This window comes from Takifugu flavidus, chromosome 6 (assembly GCF_003711565.1).
Source record: "Takifugu flavidus isolate HTHZ2018 chromosome 6, ASM371156v2, whole genome shotgun sequence".
In the NCBI taxonomy this organism is placed as follows: Eukaryota; Metazoa; Chordata; class Actinopteri; order Tetraodontiformes; family Tetraodontidae; genus Takifugu; species Takifugu flavidus.
The window spans coordinates 12,047,197-12,074,398 of NC_079525.1; the positions used below are offsets into that span (position 1 = coordinate 12,047,197).

At 45.9% G+C, this 27,202-nt stretch overlaps 4 protein-coding genes and 1 long non-coding RNA gene across 8 annotated transcripts; 3 read left to right on the top strand and 2 right to left on the bottom strand.

Moving 5' to 3' along the window:
• The first annotated feature begins 1,440 nt into the window (after positions 1 to 1,440).
• Positions 1,441 to 2,574, top strand: LOC130527823 (uncharacterized). The gene is made up of 2 exons (XR_008951121.1): positions 1,441 to 1,718; positions 1,810 to 2,574. It is a non-coding gene; the product is annotated as an uncharacterized LOC130527823 (long non-coding RNA).
• A 1,567-nt stretch (positions 2,575 to 4,141) lies between these two features.
• Positions 4,142 to 6,585, top strand: LOC130527822 (uncharacterized). Its single transcript, XM_057036598.1, has 3 exons — positions 4,142 to 4,950; positions 5,055 to 5,088; positions 5,238 to 6,585. The coding sequence occupies exons 1-3, from the start codon at positions 4,753 to 4,755 to the stop codon at positions 5,618 to 5,620; spliced, it is 615 nt and encodes a 204-aa protein (XP_056892578.1). The 5' UTR covers positions 4,142 to 4,752; the 3' UTR covers positions 5,621 to 6,585.
• A 1,044-nt stretch (positions 6,586 to 7,629) lies between these two features.
• Positions 7,630 to 10,032, bottom strand: LOC130527142 (tumor necrosis factor ligand superfamily member 14-like). Its single transcript, XM_057035341.1, has 7 exons — positions 9,778 to 10,032; positions 9,334 to 9,574; positions 8,736 to 8,804; positions 8,601 to 8,631; positions 8,420 to 8,470; positions 8,101 to 8,338; positions 7,630 to 8,023 (listed from the first exon to the last, which is right to left on the bottom strand). The coding sequence occupies exons 2-7, from the start codon at positions 9,529 to 9,531 to the stop codon at positions 7,831 to 7,833; spliced, it is 780 nt and encodes a 259-aa protein (XP_056891321.1). The 5' UTR covers positions 9,532 to 9,574; positions 9,778 to 10,032; the 3' UTR covers positions 7,630 to 7,830.
• A 1,792-nt stretch (positions 10,033 to 11,824) lies between these two features.
• tmed1b (transmembrane p24 trafficking protein 1b) lies at positions 11,825 to 14,491 on the top strand. The gene is made up of 5 exons (XM_057035342.1): positions 11,825 to 12,089; positions 12,683 to 12,780; positions 12,869 to 13,058; positions 13,529 to 13,696; positions 13,776 to 14,491. Exons 1-5 carry the CDS (start codon positions 11,904 to 11,906, stop codon positions 13,824 to 13,826), a joined length of 693 nt encoding a protein of 230 aa, XP_056891322.1. The 5' UTR covers positions 11,825 to 11,903; the 3' UTR covers positions 13,827 to 14,491.
• A 600-nt stretch (positions 14,492 to 15,091) lies between these two features.
• Positions 15,092 to 26,097, bottom strand: LOC130527140 (dynamin-2-like). 4 transcript variants are annotated; one of them, XM_057035340.1, is made up of 20 exons: positions 25,691 to 26,097; positions 24,111 to 24,184; positions 23,884 to 24,033; positions 23,589 to 23,792; positions 23,223 to 23,321; positions 22,662 to 22,822; positions 22,439 to 22,581; positions 22,215 to 22,350; positions 22,041 to 22,108; positions 20,931 to 21,069; positions 19,841 to 19,927; positions 19,490 to 19,560; positions 19,201 to 19,255; positions 18,638 to 18,748; positions 18,416 to 18,525; positions 18,212 to 18,323; positions 17,714 to 17,881; positions 17,412 to 17,638; positions 16,625 to 16,852; positions 15,092 to 16,427 (listed from the first exon to the last, which is right to left on the bottom strand). In XM_057035340.1, exons 1-20 carry the CDS (start codon positions 25,849 to 25,851, stop codon positions 16,361 to 16,363), a joined length of 2,571 nt encoding a protein of 856 aa, XP_056891320.1. In that variant the 5' UTR covers positions 25,852 to 26,097; the 3' UTR covers positions 15,092 to 16,360. The 4 variants fall into 4 exon arrangements, with proteins under 4 accessions (XP_056891320.1, XP_056891318.1, XP_056891319.1 ...); XM_057035338.1 differs by having other exon boundaries at positions 15,092 to 16,430; XM_057035339.1 differs by lacking the exon at positions 20,931 to 21,069 and adding an exon at positions 21,626 to 21,764.
• Between the last annotated feature and the right edge of the window lie 1,105 nt (positions 26,098 to 27,202).

The following is a 27,202-nucleotide window of genomic DNA, read 5'->3' on the forward strand; positions in this document are numbered from 1 at the left end:
ATATCTCCCATCAGCTGATTGTTTAAATCATCAGGAAATGGACATAGCGCAACTATGGTAAACCTTTGATTTCCAGTGGGTGATCAGTACTGGACATGATGTACGATGCTAATGAAGTGTCTTCTTTTTAACATCCCATAAAAAGCCTGAGCCCCTGATCCTGAGCAACGCCGTCCATGCTTGTGATGCATGTGTACGTGACAGATGCATCGGCGATTCTTCTAAACATGCGAGGACCTTGTTAGTAGAATAGCAACTGGAGCCTTGCCTCAAACTGACCTGGTTTTCTTGTCGACTTTGGTCAGATAACAAAACGGCTTTAGTCCAAATACAGATGTTCTGCCTTGATGACAAACATCTGGCCTGACCTCAGCTGTTCTGAAAACCTTCTTTGAGAAAGATTAGAATTTTTTCTTCAGCTGCCGTCCTTAATCTAGCTAAGCTAATTCTCATAGCAGGAACAGGATCAGCGAACCTTTAGCATCATCTTAGTTATGCTGCTGTGCTGCTTACTGGTTCTTGACAGCCTCTCCTCTCCTGGTGGGAGGTGGGGAAGCCACAGATCTAGATGTTCTGTCAGCTGGGCACCTCCAGCTCCGCAGCTAAAATGACCACAGCGGACGAGGATGCCGTCATCATTAAATTGGGCTTACATGAGGACAGAGACCCTGCCCTTGTTCATTGGCTCGAGGATGTAAGGATGGAGCTGAGCACTCTGAGGGACAGAGTAAAACCTCTTCTCACATTCAGAATGTCTTTATTTGCTGTTGTCCAGGTAGAATAGAACTCTAAGTACAGACGATATCAGCAATAAAAACAGTAAGGTGTATTAAATAGAACAAAACTGAACCTTTAACCACATACACTTAAAAAGACTGCAGTACTTTCAACCATGACTTAATTGTTGACACTTTCTTGCCTTTTTTCCCCCATAGTCCTGTAATGTACCACACACATGCACACACACACATGCATAAAAGGAAATCTCCCTGCATTGTATTTATATCTTTATTAGGACCCAGTTTTTCCAAAATAGGGTGCACTTACACTTACTTGACGGAACCTCAGGCCTAAAACAAAGCCGGACAAATTAATGATTTCATAGATTTTTCACCAAAAAAACATGCTTTCCAAACTGCTTCAAACCACCGGGAAATCATCCGGTCAATCTTTTTTTTAAAAAAATTCTGCCCTCAAACCATCACCATACAGTAAGTGAAATCCTGGATTAAGAAAATTCATCTGAGGTTTGCGGAAGACGTTTCCCATGTCCCCTGTGGCGGTTTACTGAATGCTGCTGCTGTTGGTCTCCAGTGGTCATTGGTGGTAATCTCAATCAGTGAAGGTTGTGGTTTTGGAGCCTCCCAAACGACATGTGATGGATGATTGTGAAACTGTCTGGGGCCGGATCCCAGCACAGCACTGTCAGCAGCTGGCAAATGGTGTCGTAAGAATCTTCCTCTGTTCCACCCAAAACTCCCAAGAGACCGTGCGTATTCTGTCCAGAGCAATGGAGAACCTACAGAAGAGATTATAGAGCCACTACGCAGACTAACGCGACACAGGACAGGAGTCAGGCGTCCATTTAGGGCAGGAGTCGGCAACCCAAAATGTTGAAAGAGCCATATTGGACCAAAGAACAAAAAACAACTCCGTCTGGAGCCGCACAAATTGAAGCCTTATACACAGTAAGCCTTATTATGAAGGCAACACATGCTGTAAGTGTCTATATTAGCCTACTTTCAAAATGACAAGTAGGCTCCAAATGCATAATGAGCATTCATGATTAAATGTTTATTTTCCCTGCAGCACATCCTGGACAGAATGACGCACCACGTGACCACTCGATGGTGCTTTAAGCTTGACTTCCATTACAATGAGATGTTGAAATTAAATATTTATTATTCACATTTTTACCGCATCGGAAATCTTTAAGACATGTTCGTCATGTTTTTTCTCCCATGGAAATTATAATAAAACAAAAGGTACTGTATATTCATATCATCTTTTTCCATTTTCAGATTTTTGAAAAAGCTCCAAGGAGCCACTAGGGCGGCGCTAAAGAGCCACATGCGGCTCCTGAGACGTGGGTTGCCGGCCCCTGATTTAGGGGGATAGGGACACTCATTTGAAGGCAGCAATATTCCTGTTTTGGAACTGGAAAAGCTGGACCTGGGGAAAAAAACATCTCTGGACAGAAAGGAAGTTTACGACACCAGTTGCCAGCCGCTTACTGTTGCTGTTCTGGGTGCCTTCCCGAGAACGTTTCACAACTGTTCAACCAGCATCATCATGCGATGTTGGGTGTGATGGATCCAATCCCCCCCCCCGCCAACACTGTGGTCAAGATAACCAACACTTCGGCAGAAGCAGAAAAGGCAGCAGACACACTTGTTCTATTTATACGAGGCATTAGTTCTATTTATACGAGGCATTACGGTAAATGCTGAGTAACTTGGCATAAAGACATAGAAGCTTTCTCTTGAATTTATTTCATTCAGTAATGAAAACTGAAACTCTTCACGGCATATTAATCGGAACAAAAAAATACATATACCAAAGTGAAAAAAGAAATTTTTGGGAACAATGAAAACATGTTGGGAACATACCAGTGGCGGGCCGTGCATTTCACACCTAGGCCTTCAGTAGCGCTCCGTCTGAATCAATCCAACCCTCAATAACTATTTTATGGCTATAAAACTTTTACTGCAGGTGCAGCTGCAACACACATAAAAAAGCATAAAAAATAACCTGATAAAATTGCAATATTATTTAGGAATATAGCAACATTTTACTCACCAAAAATCCTGATTATTTGTACACAAAATCCATCCTCCTTTCTTTCCTCAAGAAGATTTCAATTACCATCAAGAAATCCTTTTCTATCGCCATCGAAGCTAATAGATCTTTTCGCTCCGTTTCCCTGCACAATTGCTCGCTCAGCTGTAGATCCACTCTGGTTTCCCGAAAAGTTTTGGAAAGCACCGTTGCTTGTAAGTGTCCGGCGGTGCTTTGATGCCTCGTTGCTGCCTTGGTTAGGCAAGCCAAGTTTACAAATCCAGTGTGGCTCCAAACACCATGTCGATCAGTGGCAAATAACAAGCACTCCCAGCAAGACAATTTGCAGCGTTCCTCGGAGCCTGTGAGCCAGGAGTACCGACCTTGCTTAACGATGTCCAGCTTTTCTTGAAAAGTCCATCTTGAAAATGGCTTTGACAGTAAATCTGTAACCAAATCCATTTCTTCTCCTACTTCAGTCATTGTGGGTTGACAAAACAGCTATTAAATCAACACAACAATATCTTTGCTTGTGCAGCTCGCTACAGATGCAGTGTGCTAGCTCTGGCTCCTGCACTCTCTGACTGTCCAATCAAAGCGTGTGAATACACTGACGTTTCCGTACGCCTGCTGGAGGGCCTTGGGGTCGCCAACTCACAATCTGATTGGTTGAAGCAATAGTTTGATCAACATTTTTTTTATGCTACAGGGCCCACAGAACTGATTGTGAAGGCCTCCAGGCAGATTTCTCTGACCCTGGCAACAAATAGTGGCTGAAATGTGATTGGTTAAATGCTTAAATATGAAAATACACGTCTGGAAGCAGCGCAACCAGGGGGCTAGCAATGAAAGGAAGCTGACAGACCATTTGGAATTATTTAATACGTATTCATTGCCAAAATATAATTAACATCAGTCTGTGATTCAGATATTTTTAGGCAAGCAGAGAAGGCCTTGCAGGCCCTGACGGCCCACCACTGAAACATACATATTTCATATTTTGGGGAAATTCCTAGTTATCACTCCACGTATGATTCAACTTCAGGTGATAGTAGTCCACCCCAAGATACTCTGCCCTCCTGCCCTCTTATACATAATACATATTTTATATATATAGTATATTCAACCCCACAAATACATATATATGCCACAAAAAGGTACAAATCAAAGATGCAAATCAATTCTAATAAATGAACCAAAAATAAATACAAGGAAAAAAGGCTGCAAAAAGTGTGCAGATATATAACTTGTTCATCCGTATATGCACAGCAGCAACATCACGACCACCACTTTTTAAATTGCCATTTGTAACTTAGAGTTTCAATGACAAATCACTGCCCCCAAATCACTTGAGTCAATCTCGGCGATTCTCTTCTCACTCTCCCACGCGCGCGCGCATGCACCGAGAGAGAAAGAGAAAATTCCCGTAACTTTTTGAGCAGCGGTCACATGAGTCGGTAGCCGATAGATTTTAACACGCCAAATCGCACAAAACAACAGCTTTTACGCGCGTATTTCAGGCGGCTCCAAACAACGGTGCCGCCGGCGGCTCCGTGTTCTAGGAGGCAAAAAGTAAAAATTTCGCTCGGATTTCGGAATGTTGTGACTCTGGAGACGTTGTTCTTTTCTCCATTTCGCTTTCCACTGACAGCTCTGCTATTGCGTAACAGGAGCGCCGCGGAAAGTCTGCGCGTCGGGTTGTATCGCATCGTGTGCAGGCAGCCAAGTGGGGGGGGGGGGGGGGGCGTGTGTGTGCGAAGGCGAGAGGGAAATCCATGACTTCCGCGTTTTTCCAAAGTGTCTGAAAGTGTGTGCTCATTGCTTGCGCTATAAAAAGCCCGGCATGCTCCTGGCAGCCCGTATAAGCCTTCTCTGCCCGGCTGGAGCGCACTCGCTGTTTGGATCACTTCGAATTCCGGCCGGTGCAGACGCTGATTCAGAAAACCAGACGCCTAAAAAAAAGCTCACGGCAGAATGACGGCAAGTGGCGACGCAGACATCGAGTCTCTTCGGAAGAGGACTTATCGGCCGCTGGACGTTTTCCTCTTGGTGTCCATCATTTTTCTCTTCCTGGCGATGTCGGCCATCGTCGCGGCCGTAGTGATCGCTGTCAAACGGCCCGAGTGTTTCGACCTGCAGGGCAAAGGCGCCTCCGGTCAAACTGCTTTTAAGGTAAGAAAAGTCCTGCTGGGTCAGAAAGTCGGGATCGTTTTATTTTGTGGTCCATGGTCTCAGTCTTAATCTCGAATTGTGTGTTGTTGCTTTTTTAAAAACAGATGGAGAACTTTGTGTATCTGGACGCAAAATCAAGTAAGTCTGATTTCAGTCTCAGAGATAAATCATTATTTCTGATAACACCCCCCCCCCCCCCTTCTCATTAAACTTTCCAATATTTGAAAATGCAGTGAGAATAGTCCTTTTCCGCTCCATTTATAGTAAATTTGTGTCTCCTTTTGCAGGTGATTTGATGAATTCCACCATGCCCTGGGAGGTGGTGGACTACGGCGAGGGGACGTCCAAAGGAAGCCTCTTTGAATTTAACCAAAAACAGAACGCTCTGCAGACCAAACAGGCTGGCATGTACTTCATATACGTTGTCCTCAACCTCACCTGCACCCACCGGGACAACTGCACCCCAGGGCGCCTCCACGTGCAGGTGGGTGACAAGCTCACCTGTGAAGTGGAGCTTCAGTCTGAGCCACGCGTGACCAAGAAGTGCTGGACAGTGAGTAAAGTGGAGCGCGAGAAGCTGCTCACTCAGATGACCGTACCCAAAACTGGACTGACCAACTGGAAACTGGAACTGAAGGGCTCGGGATTGGGAATGTTCCTTGTGGATTAAGGTGGACGCTCTGGTGCCGCGACATTCACCGTCTTCACTAAAAAAAAACAACACAACAAAGATTTATTCCAAACTGAGAGTTGAGAATAATCTTTAAAAAAAAAAACCAACAGACTGTATAGAACAGCGAACAGAATTTGTAAAATATTTATTTGTTGATATGGAACTATTTATGTATTTATAGAACTTCACTTGTGTTTGAATGTAGGTATCACTACATCGGAGTTAATGTGCAATAGATGGAGTGTTTGATTGCTCGGAGGTTTATGTTGTAAAGCTTATGTTTTCTTGAATTTCAACGGTTCAGTTTGAGGTAAAATGGGACGTTTACTGTAAACATCAAGACGTAACAGGAGACAACGGCCAAAAGAAGGCTGAGCACTCAATTTTTAAAAAAAATTATACTTCAAGTGTATGTACCAGTCCTGTGGACTAACTACAAAAGTGATGTACTGGGAGCAGTTTTTAAAAATCCTTATGAAACGCGGATACGGTGAAGTAGAAGGCTTGAGTAAACGAGAGCAGGTTGGAAGTTTCAAGCGGAAAGTATCGAAGCCGTTCGGGGAAAGGAAAGTTCTCTGATGCTCAACCAATTCTAGAAAGTGGATTAACTTAATTTCCTTTTGAGGTTTAAGGGAAAATTACTGGGCCGGCAAACCATCAAGGTGACACTTCCTGTGGCAAAGAACAAGACGAGCGACGACAAGATCTGCTTTGAGCGTTTAAAAGTCCAGCCTCTGTCTGTTTCTGTGTGCGTGCTTCTATGCGTAAAGTGAATGTTTCCAAAGATTTTTTTTGTTGAACGGCCCCTTGGGGACGATCCCCACACAGACAACATGTATAAACTGTCCTAAATGTCACTGACTTTTGCAGTTCATTAGAGATGGATGTACAGGTCTGTTCTGGACAAAGATCCTCTTTACACCCGTTTGATGGATTAAACAGGAAAAAACACTCTCTTCTTATATGTGATATGTTTTTACTGAGTCCTGATGGGAGCTACCTCCAACATGCCAACATCTATACTTCAGTGTCTCCTTCAGAATCCACAGTTGCTCTGACGACCAGATTGACCAAATTACCCACTCGGCATTAATTAATTTCTCTGACGAAACCCCAGTTTTAGTAGTAGGTTCATTCTGATTATCACATTGGAGAATGGCCCAGACTTTATCCTCTCCTCCTTTGTCTGGACTGATACAGTATTTTAATATCCTATTTACCTTAATGCCAACATCAAGATTGCAAGAAGGACTTCCCCTCTTTCTTTTGAAATCTGTTCAGGTGGTAAATAGAAATAAGGGAACGTGACATTTAGACCCGCGACAGGTCAGCAAAAGTAACGGCTACTTTTCTTTCTTGCAACATGACTCGTGCACACGGAACCGTGCACCGTGCCGGAGGGCGCAAGGCCCAAAACTCACCATGTTGCCTGATGATTTCAGTCGTGCACAGATGATTACGTGCGCCAAAGAAAATAACCCAAATCTTTTCTTAGCATCTGAAGCCAGTGGATGCAAATTTACCTTCCTATCTATTTGTTCTTTCACACCATTCATGTATCTTTTTTACGCTTTATTCATGCACAGGTTCCCCTTCTAACTTCCCCTTCGAGCATAAGGTTCTCACCCTTTGTCTGTGCCTTTTTTTTCCCCCTTCTCTGCAACACACTGGAGTGCGTCTAAAACGTTTCCTAGCACATCATTCGAAGAGATGAGTCAGCTACATGAAGCTCGAGTATATTCTACGCCATCCTCCTGCCCCCTGTGCATCCTCACTAAACCACATCCTGCTCCACATGCAAATAAACACATGTATACACACCCACACAGTCTTTGCAGATGTTTATGCATCTCAATGAACTTGCACCTGTGTGCTGTATATTGCATATCTGCGGTTTGTTTCGCCGCATATAAGATAAACAGAGTTGTTCCAGTTAGTCAGCTTTTTGTTGTCTCATTTTAATTGCTTTTTCAGCTTGTTATCAGATTAGGAAGTGAGGAAGCAGGTCAACATCAACGCTTTATTTACAGCAAAATTACAATTACATAACCTGAATATCAGATACATGTTTTATATCACAACAATTTGTTGCCTTTTCACACATTCATTGAATCGCTTGAATTTGGACGACACTGTTTTGGATTCGTGCCACAGCAGCCAGTGCAGCTCAAAACCGGGTTTGAGGTTATAGAAGCGTCACTATGTAGTCACGGGGCTATCATAAAGGCTCCCATAATGTTATCAGTCGTTCCTCTGTGTATCTTCTGTATGTCTTCCAATGTGACATAAATTTTATCTCCTGTTTGCAGGTGGAAAATTCCAGCCAGGAAGCTGTTCCGCAGATCCTCCCCGGGGGAAGATTTAGGAGTTGAAACTTTTGCGTTCCAGGTGCAGCGAGAACTAGAGGAAACATGAGACGCCATGAAACAACTGACAACTCAAGAAAGGTGTCTGGAAGGTGTGGTGCGGACGCTAACCTTTTGGATTTCATAAGTTCGATAGCTTGACCGTAGGCTTTGGTGACCTTCATGACCTTGTGCTGGACTAGAGAACACTCCTCTGCAGCATTCAAAGTCACTTTGGAGTAAATGTAGTAATGACCCTCCATCTGCACCAACAGTTGCCCTTTGCTGTAGCCCATGTGGTTGGTGAAGGTTTCACCGCCTTTATGTTCCCACTGCACCACATTATCCTCCCCAACAGGATTGCTGGAGCCTACGGTGGGGACGAGAGTGGCAAAAAAGCGGTTAGAGATGAATTCAAGAATTAAACACTGCGTGTTGCTGAGGTTCTGACCTATCAGTTGTGCAAATGGCCGGTTTTGGATCTGTTCCACACGTGGTTCCACTGTGTAAATAATTCAGGAGACAATCATTATTTTTTTAGGAATATCTCGGTTATCTGCGTGCCGTTTATCTAAATTCAGTGATTGGACATGTCGCACATCACAGGCATTATGAAAAGAGCAGCTCAGTACCTTTAGCGCCAACTCGACTCAAAGCGTCCCCCTGAAAAGAGAACAAAAGTGGTTGGGATTTTTTAAAACACAAACAAAACGGAACCTGCATTAAAATGTCAAACGTCTAAAGACCAACGCTCCACCAACACAAACCTGCTGGCCTGGCGCACTGGGCCTCGACACGTTCTGGCACAAGGGATGAGATGCACAGTGGGAAAACGCCTGTGGCACAAAAACAGAGAAGTGAGACTGTTATCGATGTCACCAACTTCTCAAAATCATTGCGTGTGTGCGTGTGTACGCGGGGGGGAATAGTGATCATGATGTCAAAATTTACAAAGGTTGTACGTGGGATATCCGGCATGTTACGAAATGAAGCATGTTTCAGCCACGCATGACAACACAAAAGGGTAATCAAAGGGCAAAAATAAATGACCTGATTTAACCTGGACACGTGGGTGTACGGTTAAGATAAATGTGGGTAGATGTGAGATTTATAGTTTATAATTCTGGTTTCTGACACGTGGCAGAAAACCAAAAAGACAGAGATGAAAAAAACCATCACGAAATGGAGAAGTTAAGTTTCTTTTCTCTATGTGATGTAGAGAAAAGAAAGGGAAATTCTAAAGGAAAGGGGTTTCCATGTGTTCCAAGCATACCGACACAAGCGTGCACGCACGCGTGTACACACACACACACACACACACACACACACACACCCACAGGCATGTACTACCATAAGGTACTTTACCTCCACTTTGTTGTAAAGATGGAAGATTAAATATGCTTGAAGAGTAAGTCCCAGCATAGCGATTCCCATCAGCATGAACAGAATTTTCTGACCCATTCCAGAGCACCTTGCTTTCTTTGGAGTGGGCACAGAGACACAGCTGGCCTGGCTGTCCACCACAAACACCTGTGGGAATGGACCCACGGCGCTGTCAGACATCTCGCCCGATCCTGGGACGTTTGGTGTGGACAGCTCCAACAGCCTGGCAAGGAGAACCACCAAAGGAAGACAGGGTGGGTGTTAGAGGTGCAGGTCAGGGGGATTAAAGAGGTGTGTGCTCTACATTCCACCGGTGCATGACACGGAGCGCCCAGGAAAATTCCAGTGATTTCAAAACACCCTGGTGCCTGTGATCAGTGAGCGGAGGGCTGTGAACAGAGCCAGCGAAACCAAAAAAGAGCTTACCTGAGAGTTCAAATACCCCTGATGTTCCTCCCACAGTTGAGCTAACCATCCAGCAGCAGCAGCACAGCAGCGCTGAGAAATCCACCACACCTTGTTACAGCAAGTTAAAGAAACACCTGGAGAAGCCTCTCTGCCTCAAGCTGCTTCGTCTGTATTTGTGATTTCTATCCCGCGTCGTGCTGTCAACTCTCTCATATATTGCTTTTTTTCTCTCACTACAGCTTGCGGAAGGAGGAAATGAAGATGACATAGGGAAGAAACAAAAAGAGAAATCGAGAGAGAAAGAGAGAGAGAAAGAGAATTAGAGAGAGAGAGAGAGAGAGAGCATGTGAGTTCATGGATGGGATACTCCCAATGAAGGGTCCATTTAAAATAGTTCCGCGTTTGTAACACTACTCTTGATCTGATGATGACAAACTAGTGTGATTGGTGATGACTAAGGTACCGCAAAGGACAAGAATAAATACCCAGATGTTCCTTTCTGTTTTAAGCTTTACTATAATTAGTTTATTCATCAAAACATCTACTCAGAAATCTTTCGCTCCAAAATAATAATGACATTGTCCAGTAAGACCAGGGTAGCTAGTCCAGATGGACTCTGAAGATGTTTCTTCTTCATCATCATCAGCAAATGTGCAGAATTACCACAGTTTAAAAGGAGTAAAGTGTGTTTTTCAAGAAAAAAGATGTGACGAATGGAGCTCCACTTCACACAAACGCTCCCATTTGGGGTTTATTAGCATAAGCGAGATGGTTTAACTGCTGACATCACAACATTTGGAGATTCTTCCACCTTTTTGTACACACCGACAATGTTCCAACCGATGTCTGGGGTAACAGTTCCACCATTTTGCAGCCAATTGACACTTGTGCACATGGGAACAGACTTCTTTGGTTTGTGTTTACTGCCACAGTGACAGGAAATGAAACAAAAATGTGTCAACTGTGCCACAATAAATCCTCACACCATTATGTAAAGGACTAAACTCTAGTCTCCTTAGAAAAGTTTAGTTTTTGCTGATGCCTCCATTCTGTGCTAAATAGTTTGACTTTGTTCAGAATTAAACAAAGTTCAAATAAGTTGACTCTGACCATGGGAGGACGATATTTGTAGTGACAGGTTCCGCATGCTGTACACCACACACACACGCACACGCACACGCACACACACACACACACACACACACTTAACCCTAACCCAGTCCTTCTTTCTTCATGCTGTCATTTCCCTCTACTCTTCAGTCCTCAAATATTAACACTCTCATCTTTAGAGTGAAATTGTGCCACTAAACATGTTTACAGGAATGTCTTATTTCTATTAATACTCTGCAAATGACCTCCACTCTTTTCATTTAGGCTCCAAGTAGGAAATGTAAATGTGAAGTTGTGCCTGCAAAACTGACTGATTATAATAAGAAGCTATTTGCTTCAGTTCCTGCCATTTTCATATTAGTCCCAATTCTAAAATAACATTGTTGCAGATTGCATGGATGATTTTAGTCCCAGCTGATGTGCATGTGTTTGCAGATTTATTTGAGTGGGGAGGTTTCAGAGAAAGAAATTTTGTTTTGTTTTGTTTTGAAAAGTACAAAGACTTGGTTTAGACAATCTGGGAAACCAAGTGGGAATGAAAATACTGATTTCTCAAATATGATGAAGGTGTACATTTGTTTATAATGAAAAATTAACCAAATGCAACAACAACAATAATGATAATAATAATGATAATAATAATAACTTAAGGACCTAACTACTTTGTCTCGGGGCTGATTGGGACAAGAACGTGGAAGGCGGAATGATCACCGTAGGACTCAATTAAGAAGTCAATTTAAACTCAGAAAAACTAAAATGGCAAAAACTAAAATAAACGTAAGTATTTTACACTAGAAAAGAAGCATTAAAGATATATGAGGAATTGAGAATAATGACGATATTAATAACCTGTGCGGGCACACGAGCAGCTGTGACAAGATGCGTATTGATACTTCTCTTCCTGTGATTGGGCTACAGTACCGCCGTCGCGCGCCACCTTCCAGCCAATCAAAACAGCGCAAAGTTGTGATGCGGAAGTGGGTCGCGAAGATGGCTGAACCCAGATAGCCCTCTGTCTGACATTCTCCATCGGAATGGAATTTCACCGGAGCAGAGGAGTTCTGTGGCTCCTCGCATTTATGTTCGGCTGGTTATTCGGCTCTGTGAGCTGCTTCGGATCGAATCTGGACAGCGAGTTCACGTTTCTCCTCCCAGCCGGAAGATCCGAGTGCTTCTTCCAGACGGCGATTAAAAATGGTACGATGGAGGTCGAATATCAGGTAACTGCGATGGTGGTTCGAAAACAAACACTCACAATATGTCACCTTGACGTAGTTGAAACACAATGACACAGTAAGCGGTGAATGGACGCCTCTTGTACTGAGTCCATATTCTGTTCTCTGTATAATACAGTGAAAAAACTCTGAAGTTTCCCCCCCTCCCCCGCCCCATATCGTAAAAACACCATGCAGGAAGTAGCTACGATGAGGCTGACGTTTGGACTTAACATTTCATATCCGGTTTAAACTAGCAAGCCGTCGCGTGCGTGTGTGCGTGAAAGTAAAATCCCAAAGCATGACTTTATTGGAAGGATGAATATGACTGAAACACCTAAAATAGTATTGTGGATTGACAGCAGAAGTGCCACCCATCTCTTGGAAAGTAACTATTTTTTTTAACCTGGTTCATTTACCATCTTGGGATGTGACAATTTTCTTAAAAATAAGTGTTTTAAGTGGGAGAGGCTGTCTTGCGCTTTGTCTCGGGAGTGTTGTGGTGGACAAAAGTCAGAAATAATCTCTGAGACAAAAGAAATAAGTCTGCTAAACCTCTTATAAACCCTTTGTTTACACATCTGTCTGTGGCCCTTCAGGTCATAGCTGGTGCCGGCATGGATGTGGACTTCACCATCGTCTCTCCAGAGGGCAGCCGGCTCATCATGGAGTCTCGACGCTCAGACGGAGTGCACGTGTAAGTGGCGTCGGGTGTGCTTCAGATCGGGGGTCCGTCAGCTCTGGACCTGCATGCGTGAATCTGACTCAACTCCGTGTTCTTTCAGGGTGGAACCTACGCAAGAGGGAGACTATGAAATCTGCTTTGACAACAGTTTCAGTCACTTCTCGGAGAAGATGGTGTTCTTTGAGATCATCATCGAGGGTCAAGCCGGAGACGTCGGTGGAGATGAAGAATGGGCAGGACTGGAGGAGCCCGACGGAAGCCTTTTGGAGTACAAGCTAGAGGACATCCGCGTGAGTTACCTAGCTTGTGTCCTCCTTGAACAAGCATGCTCCTTTATAACGTATATTTAGGGATAAGATGATCTTCCATTGATGACGTATATGACGTGAATGGTGCTGGCTGGAGAACTGGTTCAGCTGTTGAAGCAGTAAAGGGTAAACTAACCCCACGCAGGCAAGGGAAGTGGGAATGGGATTTTTTATTTTTTTTTAAAAACCACATCTGTGCATTGTGGCCTTTCCAAAGGTTGTACAGTACAGTTGTGGTAATCAGCAAATTGTCCACGTTAACCTTTTAAGTACCATGTACCACAGCCTCTAAGAGGAAAAAAGCAGCTACATTCTCTCTTTATAAGCAAGATGGTGCCCGTTGGAGCAAATATTCCCGTACTTTTAAGTACACCGCTTCCCTTTCATCTCCATCTCTTTGTTCTTATTACATTTGTAACGTATAAATAAAAGCCCACTTGTTCTCTTCTCAGGAGTCCATGGATTCTCTCCACAAACGCCTGGAGCGCAGCAAGCAGATGCAAACGGTGTTGCGAGCTTTTGAGGCGCGGGACAGGAACCTTCTGGAAGACAACCTGTGGAGGGTCTCGTTCTGGTCCTGCGCCAGCGTCCTGGTCATGTTGTGCGTGGCTCTTACTCAGGTAGGTCCAGCTCGACCACCACGCTGCTGATTCCAAATCAGAGGAATCGATTCACAGGAAACTATCTGTTCTCCTGCAGGTCTACACTGTCCGGAAACTGTTCGATGATAAGCGGAGGGTCTGTACTTAGATGTGTTATTTTGCCAAAGGAAACGTGGCTGCAAAAGAAATCTGGAGTCAACAATCATTTCATCAGACTGATTTTCTTCCATTGTTCAACATCGGGAGACCACAAACCAGACGTGCAACCAGGCGAAGAGAGATCAAACGTCTTCAATTCAGCGTTTAATGTCAATATTGAACCACAAACCAATAAGGAAATTTGCTGTGTGTAGGCCAAACCAAACATCTCAGTAGGTCTATGGAATCTTTTGTTTTAAAAGGTTAAATGAATCCAAAGGTTGCTTAAATGTCAACGCAGGAGCTGGTTTACATGCGACGACAATGTGAAATAGTGACGCCGCCTGCCAGGTCAAAGTCAAGACCCGGCCGCTTTGTTTCCGCAGCCTTTTATTTTATGTCGTTTTTGCGGATTTGTTTTTCACCTGCCGGGTCAAGTCAGCGCAGATGTTGACGAGGAATGTAGTGAGGCGTACGAGCAATTGCCAGTAATATTTAAATGCTGTTTTGGAGGGGATTTTCTTTGTTGTTGTCTAGAACGCTTTTACTTTTAGATTTATGTCAACCTGGTTTTGATTGTTTTTATTATTGGCACCAGATCAGCGTCACGTGATGAGTGCTGCCAAAACGAGCTAGAATTTCTTGGAAAATAAATACATTTTTTTACACCTGAAACTTGAATGGATGTTGTATCTTTGTTGGACTCAAAAAAATGGAACGCAGCCAATGAGAGAAAAGGAGAAAACGAGCGGAGGTGATAAAATCGACAGTGGTTGCTGCACTGTGGTGCCAAACCAAACCAGTGCATTTCCTGTCTAGACTCTTCTCATTTAAACAGCTTTTGGGAGAGGGAGAGCTGGATACCTGATACCTGGAAATCACGTGTCTTCCACAGGGATGGCATTAATGTCTCTGCAGAGGAGGTAACAGCTGGCACCTGCATTTTTACCTTCAAGGTGATTCAGAACCACAAACGGAGTTACTGATGCTCAGGTCTATGTGAGCGATGGCTCGAGGTTGACAGGAATGCTATAAATAACGTCTGACGGGCCGATTCCTCAAAACATTTCATTATAAGAGCTTTCAGGCACAGCCGGATGACGTTTGGTTGACTTTCCCCTTTTTTTCCTGCAGTAGTGATATTCCAAACTTGTTGGCAGCCATCCTTCCAGCTGACCTTGTATGCGGGTTAGAGGTTAGGGTTCATTCCTCAATATCCCCCCCCCCCAAAAAAAAAAGAAAAACAGCATTGATACCCCAAATATGACCACACGGTTCATTACCACAACCAGCGTGAGTGTCTTTATTGGACTGTTGAAGGACATTACAGATTAAATGTGGACATTTGAACACATTTCTGTACCTCAGGACATTTTAGGCTTGAAATAGTTTCATCTTAAATTATTACACGAGGCAGACAGGAATTTATTTTTAGTGGTAGGAGTGGACTGAGCTGTAGGAGGAGGACAGCAGTATTTTTCTCTCAACTGTCTTAATTTAAACTAATTTTAGGACCGTTAATCCCAAAGTAGCATCATTTATAATGATATTCTCAACAGTCATGTTAGACTGAGGGTCCTTCACCAGTGGCTGGGACGAGTCGGGACTTGCGGAGGTCGCCTGTGAGAGTAGATGATGAGAATGTTTCCAGTCAGTTTCTGAGCAGTAACTCACCAAGAACACAGACAGGATGGAGGAATCAAGCTCTCCAGGAAAAGCAAACAAGAAAAGGGGGGTTTATACCTTTCTTCATTCCCACCCAGCTCCAGCAACAACCCAAAGCAACGAGTGGCCCTATTTCTACTGTGCTGTTGCTATTAGCAACCACGGTTACCATAGCAACTGACGGCTCCATCATACAGTAAGGTGGGCTCGACACAAGGCAGAAAACGTGAAGCGGTCTCGCTTTACGTGTCTGTTCGTGGCAACAAGTGGCGATCTGGACGAGCCGACAGCTCTGAGGCACACGGCAACAATACCGGATTATTTATGATTAAAGGATTAGAGAAGAAAAAATATGAGAACATTTTATTAGGTTTTATTAGATCCGTCTTTTACAAGATTGTTTCTTCCCCCATCTGTCTTTTAATGTGACGGCCACATAAAATACTGTTTAGGACCCCTGACGCGATCAAGGGTGAGCGGTTACATGAAGGGCTGAGACAAAGTGCTGCTTATTTACTGAGGTGCCTCAGTTGGAGGATGTCAATTATATATCTCATAACAGTCACATCTTAAAGTGTTTTTTGTTTTTTACAAGAATCATTCTGTTTGAAGACATTTAATTTCTAAGGAAAGATGCAAAAAGTCACAAAATCACAGTCAGTTATCTAATCAAATGTATCCCTTTTCATTTGTATTACAAATCCTTTGAATACTTGCAAAAAATACCTATAAATTCAGCCAAAATAACATACATAACTGCAACAGCATCCGATTACCAACTCCAGTTGTAGAAGAGTGTAGATAAAGGAGTACACATGGAAAAAAGTAAGTGGAAATGATTATAAAAGTGTAAACGGGAATGTGTGTGTGTGTGTGTGTCTAGTCAAGCAAGGAGGGCTCTGAAGGTCGTATGACAGTGGGTCGGTTGGGAGCAGCCGGGGGTCTTCTGCTGCAGAAAGAGAGATAGGAAAGAGGTTTTGGAGGGGGGAAGGGGGGGGGGGGGGAGAAACATGCATGGAAATATCATCATATAGTCATGCACCACTGATTCCCAATACACCACAAGCCAGTAGAACCCGTCCCCAGCAGTCCCAATCCACCAGTCCAAGGCCTCACACTCAGGCAGTGTGTGTGTGACTTTACCTGGGTATTCCTGGTGGCAGTGCAGGGGGCACCCGAGCAGGCCTGGAGGGTAAATGAGGCACAGCACCATCTCCCGCATAAGCAGTCTGGCCAGGCCCGGGGCGGGTCGGCACCGGTGGGGCTACGAACGCCGGTGTGGGATTGAGAGGGGGCGGGGGGCCGGGGACGTGTCCTCTCACTGCTGGGGGTCGGCTGGCAGGGGGCGCTGCTGCGGCTGCTGGTGGGGGACTGAAGCCCGGAGAGAGCAGGGTTGTTTAGTTTTTTCTAATTATGAATCATTCAATCTTTATTTATTTATAGCATCTGTGGTGTGTGTGTGTGTGTGTGTGTGTGTGTGCATCTGTGTGTGCGAGTACAAAGATGATTAGTTCTTAAACAAGATGACGCATGGCTGGTTTTTATTAGTTGTAAGGAAGTCACCATCTTTCTCCCTACACGATTGTCTTGTTTTTGTAGCCCTGTTATATGTTCAGTTATTTTGCCATGAGCTATTGACTAGAAATGACAATAATAACCAAATATTTAGCGCATGTTATGAAAATTCAGGCAATTATATAGCAATACTGCGTATGTGAATTATTTTGCAAGTACATAAATTACTAGTGTGCGCCAAAAATGTCTTCTTTTTTCCTCTGAATTTGATTTAGAAGTTCTTCTGAACCGGATACAAACCGAAGACCTTTTGTGACGCGTTGGTGCCCTCTAGCGGACAAAAGCTATATTGACCACTATGCCTGTATTTATACAGATGGAAGGATAGAGATATTTGGTTAATGACAACTGTTACCTTGGATTCTTTGCGAGCCAGCTGTCATCCACAGGTGGAGGCAGCGGGGTGCTAATGGTGTTAGTGCTAATGTCACCTATGAGGACCAGGGCCTCTTTGAGAGCGTGGTACATCCTGAGCATCTCATCTCTCCGCTGGGCCTGCTCTGCTGACTCCTCCATCAGGCTGCTCTGATCTCCAGCCACATACAGATAAGCTACCAGTTCTGAGTGGATGAAGTCTTTGGCCTGCAAATGGGAGAGGATGCAGACGGATCAGTTTGTCTGCGCTGTTGGCGGAAAAGGAAAAGTTGTTGGTCGTACGCTGTTAATCATGATGTGCATGATGGTCTTGGGCATGAGGTCTGTGATGGACTTGTTAACAATGTCCATGTACGAGCCCACTAGGTTACGGATGGTCTCCACCTGCCGCTCTAGCTGGGGGTCCATGGAAACGGTGTCTCCCGGGTTAACAGCATCTTCAGTGTCAGCCTGGAGGAAACAAATACAGAACGTGATGTGACAAAAAAAAAACAAAATAACCCCAAAAATCTGAGAGAAGAGAGGTTTAGTCGTGCTCCTGCAGGTCTAGAGTCGCCCTCGCACAGATGTCAGTCACTTTAACAGGAGGATGTTGGAACGACAGAGGCGTGGCTGGGATCTAAGCAAATGTAATACTTTAAATACTTTCAAAATAAAAGCACGGCTTAATAGACATCACCTCTCGAGCTCAAAAGGTTCCTAAATGTGGATTTGTGGGCGATTCTCACCTTTTATAAAGAAACAAAAATGCTAATATGTAAATTCAAAGGTTGGCAGGACCTGGTCTTTCTCTGGGTAAACACCAGCTCTCAGGAACGAGGCCTTCCAGCTGTCCACATCCTCCTGCGTGTCGCATGCCAGCTCAATCTGACGCAGGTCTTTGTACACGTTCCTGATGACAATAACCCCCAAAACGAAGGATCGAATTAGCACACGCGCGTCCTCCATCGCTGGCGGCCGCCCTCAGATTATGAGACGACACACCTCTGCTCAGTGTTGAAGATGGCGAAGATGTGCTTGCTGGACATGAATCCTTTCTCCACGTCTCTCAGTTTCAGGTTGTCCAGAGGCAGCATGTACTTCTTCTCCTTCTCCTAAAAACACCCAGTGATGGAATGAGCCGCATAAACGGAGAAAAAAAAAGGAAGATTTACCTCCACCACACATCCTCACTGCAGCATTTCTAATGGAAAAACTCAGAATTACCTCCTCGTCTTTAAACCAGGACAGGGACTCGGCAGTGAGGACAAACCAGTAGTCCTTGGACCCTCCCTTCATGATACTGATGTTTATGTTGAGCCAGCCTCTGCGGATCACCTACACACGGGGAAATCGGTTTTCACCCACTCTGGGATGCATTTGGTTAACCCCATATTATCTAAATTTTTGTCTCGTTGGGAGGCCTTTGGGAGTGCAGACCCCCCCCCCCCTCACCATGTATACTACAGGCATCTCGTTTGGAATCCCCAATGTGTACAGGTGCATCCCTAAAACTCCCTCTTTCACTTCCTTAATTGTCATGGAATTTATTGTTAGCCGACTCCTCCCACCTACTTTCCCGAAGAGGAAGTTACAAGTGGAGGTGGAAGGGGAGCGACGTACGTTCGGGAATCTTTCTCTCCGACACAAAAAGGGGAACAGAAAAGGAGGAAGCGCCCCCCCCCAGTGTGCGTGTGGTGAAAGTGAGTTCATTGCCCCCCCCCAAAAAAAGTAACAACAAAGCATCTGCTGATGTGATGCTGCCGTCTTTCCGGGATCAGGCGAGTTACCTGGTTGGGCATGGCTCTCTTCTTGTTGACATTAGCCGCCGTTCTTTGCTGGGCACTGAGGGACAGACCGGCATTGAAATGAATGGAACGTTCCACAGAACTACACAACCCATCGGACCACAGACGCAGCGTCAGGTCAGCAAAGGCCTACTTCTGGTTCCAGTTTAACTCCCAGTAATCTGATAAACGGACCGACACATCGACACTCCTGCAAGTCTGCGATCAATGATTTAACCCTACGAAGCTCAAAGGTGCACCTCGGATGACGACACAATAACTTTTGTCTTACTTGGCAAATCCGATGAAGTCCTCATGATTAGTGTTGATGTAGGACAGTTCGATGTCGATTAACAGCAAAACCTGGAAGACAGGTTTGACATTAAGAGTCATTAAGCATACAAAAATTACAATCACGCACATGCGTCATTGCATTTCTATCCTTGTGGGGACTTTCATAGACTCTACCCTTTATGTCTGAACCCCAGGAACCGGTTTGTACAGTATTTGCAGTCTGTCCCATCTGAGCCAATAAAGCTTTAACTACTGTAGTAGAGACTGGAGCTGTTATACTTTAGCTTCAGGGCCCCATTACAACTGTTATCAACTCATGGAACCCGAGTGTGTAGCAAAACAAACACACCTGCTCTTTGGTCTTGCTCTCTCTCTCTCTGATGTAAGTGGTGACAATTCTCTCCGTCTCCTCCCTCAGTCGAGGAAATGATCCCAACTGCAGACGCACACAAACGAAACACACACACTGCTGCAGGCATTGAGGTTACGGACAACAGGCGCCGACGTACCGACCGCGGGGGAATCCCACGCTGCACCCCGGTGCCCACGACCCGGTTCAGAAAGCAGGCTTAGCAAAACTCTGAGTCAAAGTCACTGAGTGAAGCTCGCGCATTAGGATCAATGGAACCCCGGTGACATGATTCACCATGGCAACAGGTGAGAACCAGCCTCAATCCTCCTACTCCCCGGTGGAGTTGGAAATATTAACGACTGCATATGCGGAAAGAAGCATATTAAAAAAAAACAACTGAGAAGATCGGACCGCTGCTGCCGACTGCCTCCATCAGGAATGAGCAATGAGACACTGTTGTTGCATCTCGTGTTGCTAAGATACGCCTGGACGCTACCCAGGATGGGAAAACAAACAGGAATGGCCGGAAAACCTGAGAGATAATTAGTAGAAAGCCCTACACATCTGCCAAGGACACATCTCCATAGGACTGACAGGTCAACCAGCCTGGGTCATGACATGTAACCCGTCTACCGGGCCTGTTGCCCAGGTAACTGACTCAGAGTCACTCCGAACCGACTTTGTGAAACCAGACGTTCGCCCCTCATCTCAGGGTTTGACTGGCTAAACCTGCTTTCTGAAACGGGTCCCAGGGAGACGCGGACACACTGACTCCCCCGTCGGCTTGATTCGGATCGTTTGACAGTCAAATCAGGAATTATCAAGCTGGAAACAGTCAAATCAGAGGGGAAAGGGGGAGAATATCAGGTAGAATCCAGGAACCCGGGAAGATTGGAGCGTGCACGGGTGGAGTCAGGTCGTGCTTGGGGCTGTAGGGAAATTTGATTTGAAAAAGGAAGGGGGACACACAAACACTTCATGCTAGTTATTCTTCTTATTATTGAATATTCTCTCACTCTGCTTATATTTCTTTATTTCTCCTGCATTCACAACCTTCTTAATCTGTCTCTCCTCCAGTCCTGATTACCTTTGCTGAGCAATTCCTGATCAGGGCGGCAAGCTCGGTGACGACGAGGTCGACACATTTCACACAAGGGTCTTTCAGCTTAATGATCTGCTTTTTCACTATGGCCTCAAACGCCAGGTCTGGGGTGAACAGGCCTGTCCTGTGGTGAGGCATCATGGGAGTTTAATGTCAGCCAGAAGAGCGCCGGTCGTGAGGAGGAAAAGCGGAGATGGCGGCAGAGGGGCGAAAGCTCAACTAGCAGGGAATCTTGCGGGGTGGGATTGATGCCAGGAAGGAATGAAAATAGAGGAATATGATGACAAAAACAAACCACGTCAGATAAATGGCACAAACAAGCCGCTCGCGTTTCAACCTGTCAAAATAACCCGCCGTATTTTAACCGCGGCAGCTACGTCCAGGCAACATATTGCATTCTTAAAGACTCTTCGTTAGAAGAAACACACTCGCAGCTTGTTTGGTCATATGTAACCCTGGTCTGTCACCAGAGCAGCCGATGTAATGGGGACATTCACCACTGGGGCTCATGCATCAGGCACCGTACAAGCAGGACCACATTTTCACCCCCAATGTAAGTTCATCAAGTTCTTTAGCCCAACATAATGAAGAACAGAAGAAAAAGGTAAGAAACCTCCAAAGTTGGCTGGTCCCTGTGGTGTGAACGGGTAACAGCCAGGCAGGCGACCGTGCAGTGATACCTTGTTAGTGCACTGTCTGACTGTGCTGATGAGCTCCTGGATGACCAGGTCGATGCATTTCACACAGGGCTCTTTCAGCTTAATGATCTGCTTTTTCACTATGGCCTCAAACGCCAGATCTGGGGTGAAGAGGCCTGTCCTGAAGGACAATCAGACAAGACAGAGACATGGAGTGGGAGGGTGGACACAGAGAGAGAGAGAGAGACACACACAGATGAAACACAATCTGAGGAAACACAAAGGGAAAGGACAACTGTGGGGAGGCTGTGGGGGCTAAAACAGCAGCCGGGGGGAAAAGATGAGAGCGGCAGGACGTAGGAGCGGCGTCACAACCGACGGATGGAACACAGGGCTCGGGAGATCATGGGAGCTGAAGCCGAACCAGCACAACCAAGCTGGCAGACTGGGAACTTGCCTGACTCCATGAATGTTCTTAATGGCGTAACTGATCTCTTTCCTCAGCTCCTTCTCGTCGAACTCCATCTACGACACAGAAAAGCTGCCCTTTCAGCGTTGGATCCACGAGCGCCGTCCTTCAGCCTGCTCGGCTGGTTTCAGGCACGCTTAACGGTCCCAAAATCACGCTCACCTTCACCAGCTCGAAGGGGAAGCGCTCGTGAAAGATGCGATTGATCTTTGCACCGCCAGACAGGTTGGACGTGTCCACCTGATCCCCAGAGCCTTCGATGCACTTCTCAAAGTCCACCGCAAACTGCTGCACCATCCTGCCCAGGGTAAAAGGTTGAGCAGCTGAAGTCCAAGCCTGTGAGCATCTGTGTGTGTGTGTGAGTGTGTGTGTGTGTGTAAACTGACTGGAGTAAGGCCTTGGTTTTGTGGGTGGGGTCATCAGGCCGGAAGTTCTTGTATTCCTCCACCTCCTTCTCCAACGATAGCGTCTGGCTCTGCAGCTTGCTGCGTAACCCCGGCAACGTGTCGCGGATGTGATTGGTGAGTTGCTAAGGAAGATGAAACGTGAGGAAGAAATCATCGAGGAGGCCAAACGCGAAAGCGGAGCAGAGTCCCGCGAATTGCTCACCTGGTTGAGCGCCTTCTGTAGGTGCGGCGTGCCCATACGCTCCGCTATATGTCTGTACGAAGGGTGCGACAGGAAGAACTTCCTCTCAGCGGCCAGAGCAGCGCGGATGTCTTTCTTTCCATCGATGTCCTTCTGACTGCGGTTCACCACCCCAATGTATCCTGAAGGAACACAGAACCAGTCACACGGCCAAGTCAAGGCCACGATTAAAACAGAGGAAACATCTTTGGTCGTTCCAGACTCCCATGAGCATGTGTGTGTGTGTGTGTTTGCTCAGAATGTGTCAACATTTGTATTCTGATCCAGGAGGAACTGGCAGTGAATCAACTCACGCTTTACACTGACAGAGACGCTCACGTGGTGAAGTGTGTGTGTGTTCTTGGACATGCTACAGAGTGAGGACATTCCTGGGAAGGGAGGACACTTGGTCCTTACAAATTCATAGGTGTGTCTGAGGGTCCAGTCTTGGTTCAGACTTTAGGGTTCGAGTTAAGGTTAGGGGTTGGTAGTTAGTTTAGATGGACAAAGGCCGAGCGCGTGCACGTGTGTTTGCCACCTCACCTCGGCGCAGCGGCAGCAGTTTGTTCTCCAAGATGTCTCGGGCGTCTGTCCCCTCGTCCATCAGGTCCAGCTTGGTGATCACACCGATGGTTCGCAGCCCTGAACACAAAGGCATCACATAGCTTAGAACCAAGGACCTCGTTCCTGTTGTGACACATCCAGTGATCTCCTATTTACAGTCGGAGCCACTGTTTACGGACGACTACTGTAAATAGGAGATCATTCGATTTATTTCGGCCTCATAAAAGATTGTAATAACTTTAGCGTTCTGCCGCCGCCGAGATCAATTAAAAGGCGGAATAATGGATCCCCGACGTTCATCATCCTGGTTCAGAATAAAGCTTTTGCTCTCCGGTGCTTCCTCACCCTGAGGATCCACCTCCTTTGCGATCTTGAGCGCGTCTGAGTTGGCGAGGTCGGTGTTGGCCGGGGTGACGGCCAGGATCAGACAGCTCTCCTTGGTGATGAACTGCAGCAGCATTTCTCTGATCTGGTGCTCGATGTCATGGGGCTGGTCGCCCACGGCGACCTTGGTCATCCCGGGAAGGTCGATGAGGGTCAGGTTCAGCACTGAGAGAGAAGAAGAGCGTTCAGAATAAGGCCGATCGGGGTTCTGAAGATGGCTTGAAAGCTAATGTCGCTATGCTAAAGACAAGTTTACCATTGGGGGAATAGACACGGAGGTTGATGGGGATCGGGGAGATGCCCTTGTTGGAGCCGGTGAGTCGGTCGGTCTCTGCTTCGATCTCGAGGCGGACCTCGTCAAAGTCCACAAACTTACGGCCCTTACAGTGCAGGAACTCTGCATATTCTACGGGGAGAGGAGACAACGGTAACGGTGGCAGCCGGGATCGGTTCTTGCGAGTTGAACTGGGACAAACAACGTGCCTGCTTTGCTGTTGACCAGCTGGAGGATGAGAGGACGACGGGTGACGATGCCAGATCCCCTGGGCAGAAAGTCCCTGCGAGACGCACACAGGGCAACATGGCCGACAAGTTTAGAATAAAACGCCAGACACGTTTCAACTCAAAGCTCTTCTTCTTCTCCTTCATTTCTCACTCGGTTCCCACACAGTCGAGTCTGAGTTTGCATTATTGATACAAGGGTGGACTCACAAAGCTGTTTATTCTAAATAATGCAGGGAGAGAGAGAGACACGCCATTGTGCTTGGACACACTCTGAATGGAAACTATCAATAAAACGGTGATTAGGTCCAGGCCACTGGCCACACATCCCGCAGGCAGCCACTGTATTTGCACGTCAGGTCAGCAGCAGACAGAGCCAGGCCACACCGTAAGGAAAGCAGGCCCCTAATAAACACAGGCACACACACACACACACATGGGCACACACTCACCCATTGTCCACTGCTGAGTGAGCAGTCAGGACGTTACACAATAATGACCCCTGTCCTCTTTCCTCATGTCTTCCTGTCATTTTTGAAAAGATGAAATGAACACAACAAAGAGCTTTTTCTGACATCCCAATAAGGACCCATCCCCGAGCCTCCAGGGATCACTACATCCTTTATTTCTCTTCCAAGTCACTTGAGAGTAAATGTCTTTTTCGAGGGACGCACAGCCAAGACAGCTCAACCGTCCGATTAAATCTAAATTTAAGAAAAAGAGTAAAAAGAGCTCTAATTAGCCCACATGAAAACAGCTAAGGAGCTCTGTGTGTCTGGTCCTTCCGTGGGTCCTACACACATGACACTGCAGCTGGTGACATCACTTTTGACCCCGACACAAACGCATCAATGCCCCCACTGTCTCCTCCAGCCACAGCTCGGGACCCAGAGACAAGGGCAACAGGATCAACGTTCCCCATCTCTCTGGCAACAAGGGGCACCATTCTGACGTGTCGACCAACCTCAGCGTCCCAGACACCTTCAGAACGATGGAAGGGAAATAAAAAAGAACAAAACACTGTTGAATAATAACAACCAAATAATCCCGATCAACGGCAGCTTCAGTCTTGGCTGAGATGTTGGCCATTTATTCTCATTTCCACCATAACTCATTTATCCATGATCTCACCATGCGCCTGCCAGTCCTTGGAAAGACAAACTTTGACCTGGTTTGTGTCATATAAGGACTATATAAGGATGAATCTACAAGGCTTCGGTCTTGAGGAGGCCTTGGATAATGTTTGACAGAACAAACTCAATTTGCAGCGAGGAGTGTCGCGGCTCCGGCCCAGGAAGTCAAATTTAACGGCCATTGTCGTGCGTAAAATGCGTAATTACGAATTCTGCATCTGTCAGCAACGAAATGGATAGAAAGCCTTTAGGGAAGAAAACCTTTGGAACTCTGAGGCAACGACACGGGGCGCGTAAGCAAGTGCTTAGTTGGCATCTTTTACGCAACATCGCGATCTCGTGGGTATTTTAAAAGAACGGGAAAATTACAGTGCACTAATCACTTTCAAAATCTGCCTCTGGTCAAAGAATTCAAAGACATGGTACAACCTCCCGACGAAATTCTCCAGCACGGAGCTTTTCCCTGCGCTCTGGCCGCCGACCACCGCTATTTGCGGCAGATCCAAGTTGCAACTCTGGCCGATGGAGCTGAAGGCGTCCTGGAGCTTGTTGATGAGGGGAATGAGGTCTTCCATTCCCCGATTTCCCATGATGGTAGTCTGGTCAGCCCGGCAGGCTCGATTCTGCTCTTCTGGGCGGTCAAATAAGATCCAGACGACCGCTTTTCCAGCAAATCCCAAGTTTCGCGATGGCGCCGCAGTCTGACAGATTCTCGGCGAGGTTTTTCCTTGTTTTTTCTACAACGTACGGTTTAAAGAATTCAAACTGTGCTTTGTTTTTTTCTAACTGTACGACTGCATGATTAAAGTGGCCACAGAAAACTTCTGTCATCATCCGGTCAGGCGACACCCAGTCCCGCCCACAGCCCCGCCCACAGCCCCCCACTTCGGCCTCTCATTGGTCAATGTGCACGTCCGTCACTGCACAGACTACTTTAAAATCATAAACAAGTCCGCAATAAATTAATCGATTTCATTTCTCCGCACGCACACACTATGATCCATGTATTGCATTTACATATAAAGATGTAGAAGTAGACAAAAAAACCCGCAAATCTCTATGTAATATGTGTAATAGTTTTTGATTCCATATGATTCTATAGCCAGCGGTTCAGCACATGTCCCTGCCTGTACGAGACAATAACAAGCCTGGTGATCAGCTGACACGTCTTTTATGATATTGAACAGGCCTAAACTTCATGGGTAAATCTCTTTTTTTGTTGTTGCCATGGTGTTCCCAGCAGGTGTGAGGCAGGCCCCTAATGACACCTGGTGTAGCTGGTTTGTGGCCTCAGGTGAGGGCCTGTTTATCGGCCTCTGCACTTCAGTGCGGTGTCCCTCTGTGGTGTGTGTGGCCTCCTTCTGAGAAGCTGCCATCAGCTACAGTAAATAGATGCAGATAAAGGTACGGGAGGCTGACTCCATCTCTACTTTTAAAATTAGGCTTAAAACCTACCTCTTTGAAAAAGCTTATTGTTACTATGGTAATTCTGTAGTCCCAGTTACTACTATAGACAGACAAATTATCATACTTAGGGGGTCGTTTAATCATTAGGTCGACATCTTATAGCTGCTATTGGCCGAGGCTGCTGGGGCCCAGAAACATGATCACCTGACAGGCCTCTGTCACCCCACTGGGTCATGGTTTCCTCTCCTCTCCTCTCCTCTCCTCTCCTCTCCTCTCCTCTCCTCTCCTCTCTCTCCTCTCCTCTCCTCTCCCTCTTCCTTTCCTCTCCTCTCCTCTCCCCTCCTCCCCCTCTCCTCTCCTCTCCTCTCTCCTCTCCTCTCCTCTCCCTCTTCCTTTCCTCTCCTCTCCCCTCCTCCCCCTCTCCTCTCCTCTCCTCTCCCCTTGATTGTAAAAGATGCTATATAAATAAAAATTGAGATTAAATAAATAAAGATTGAGATAACGTGTGCCATAATTGTGATGTTTTCTGTTTGC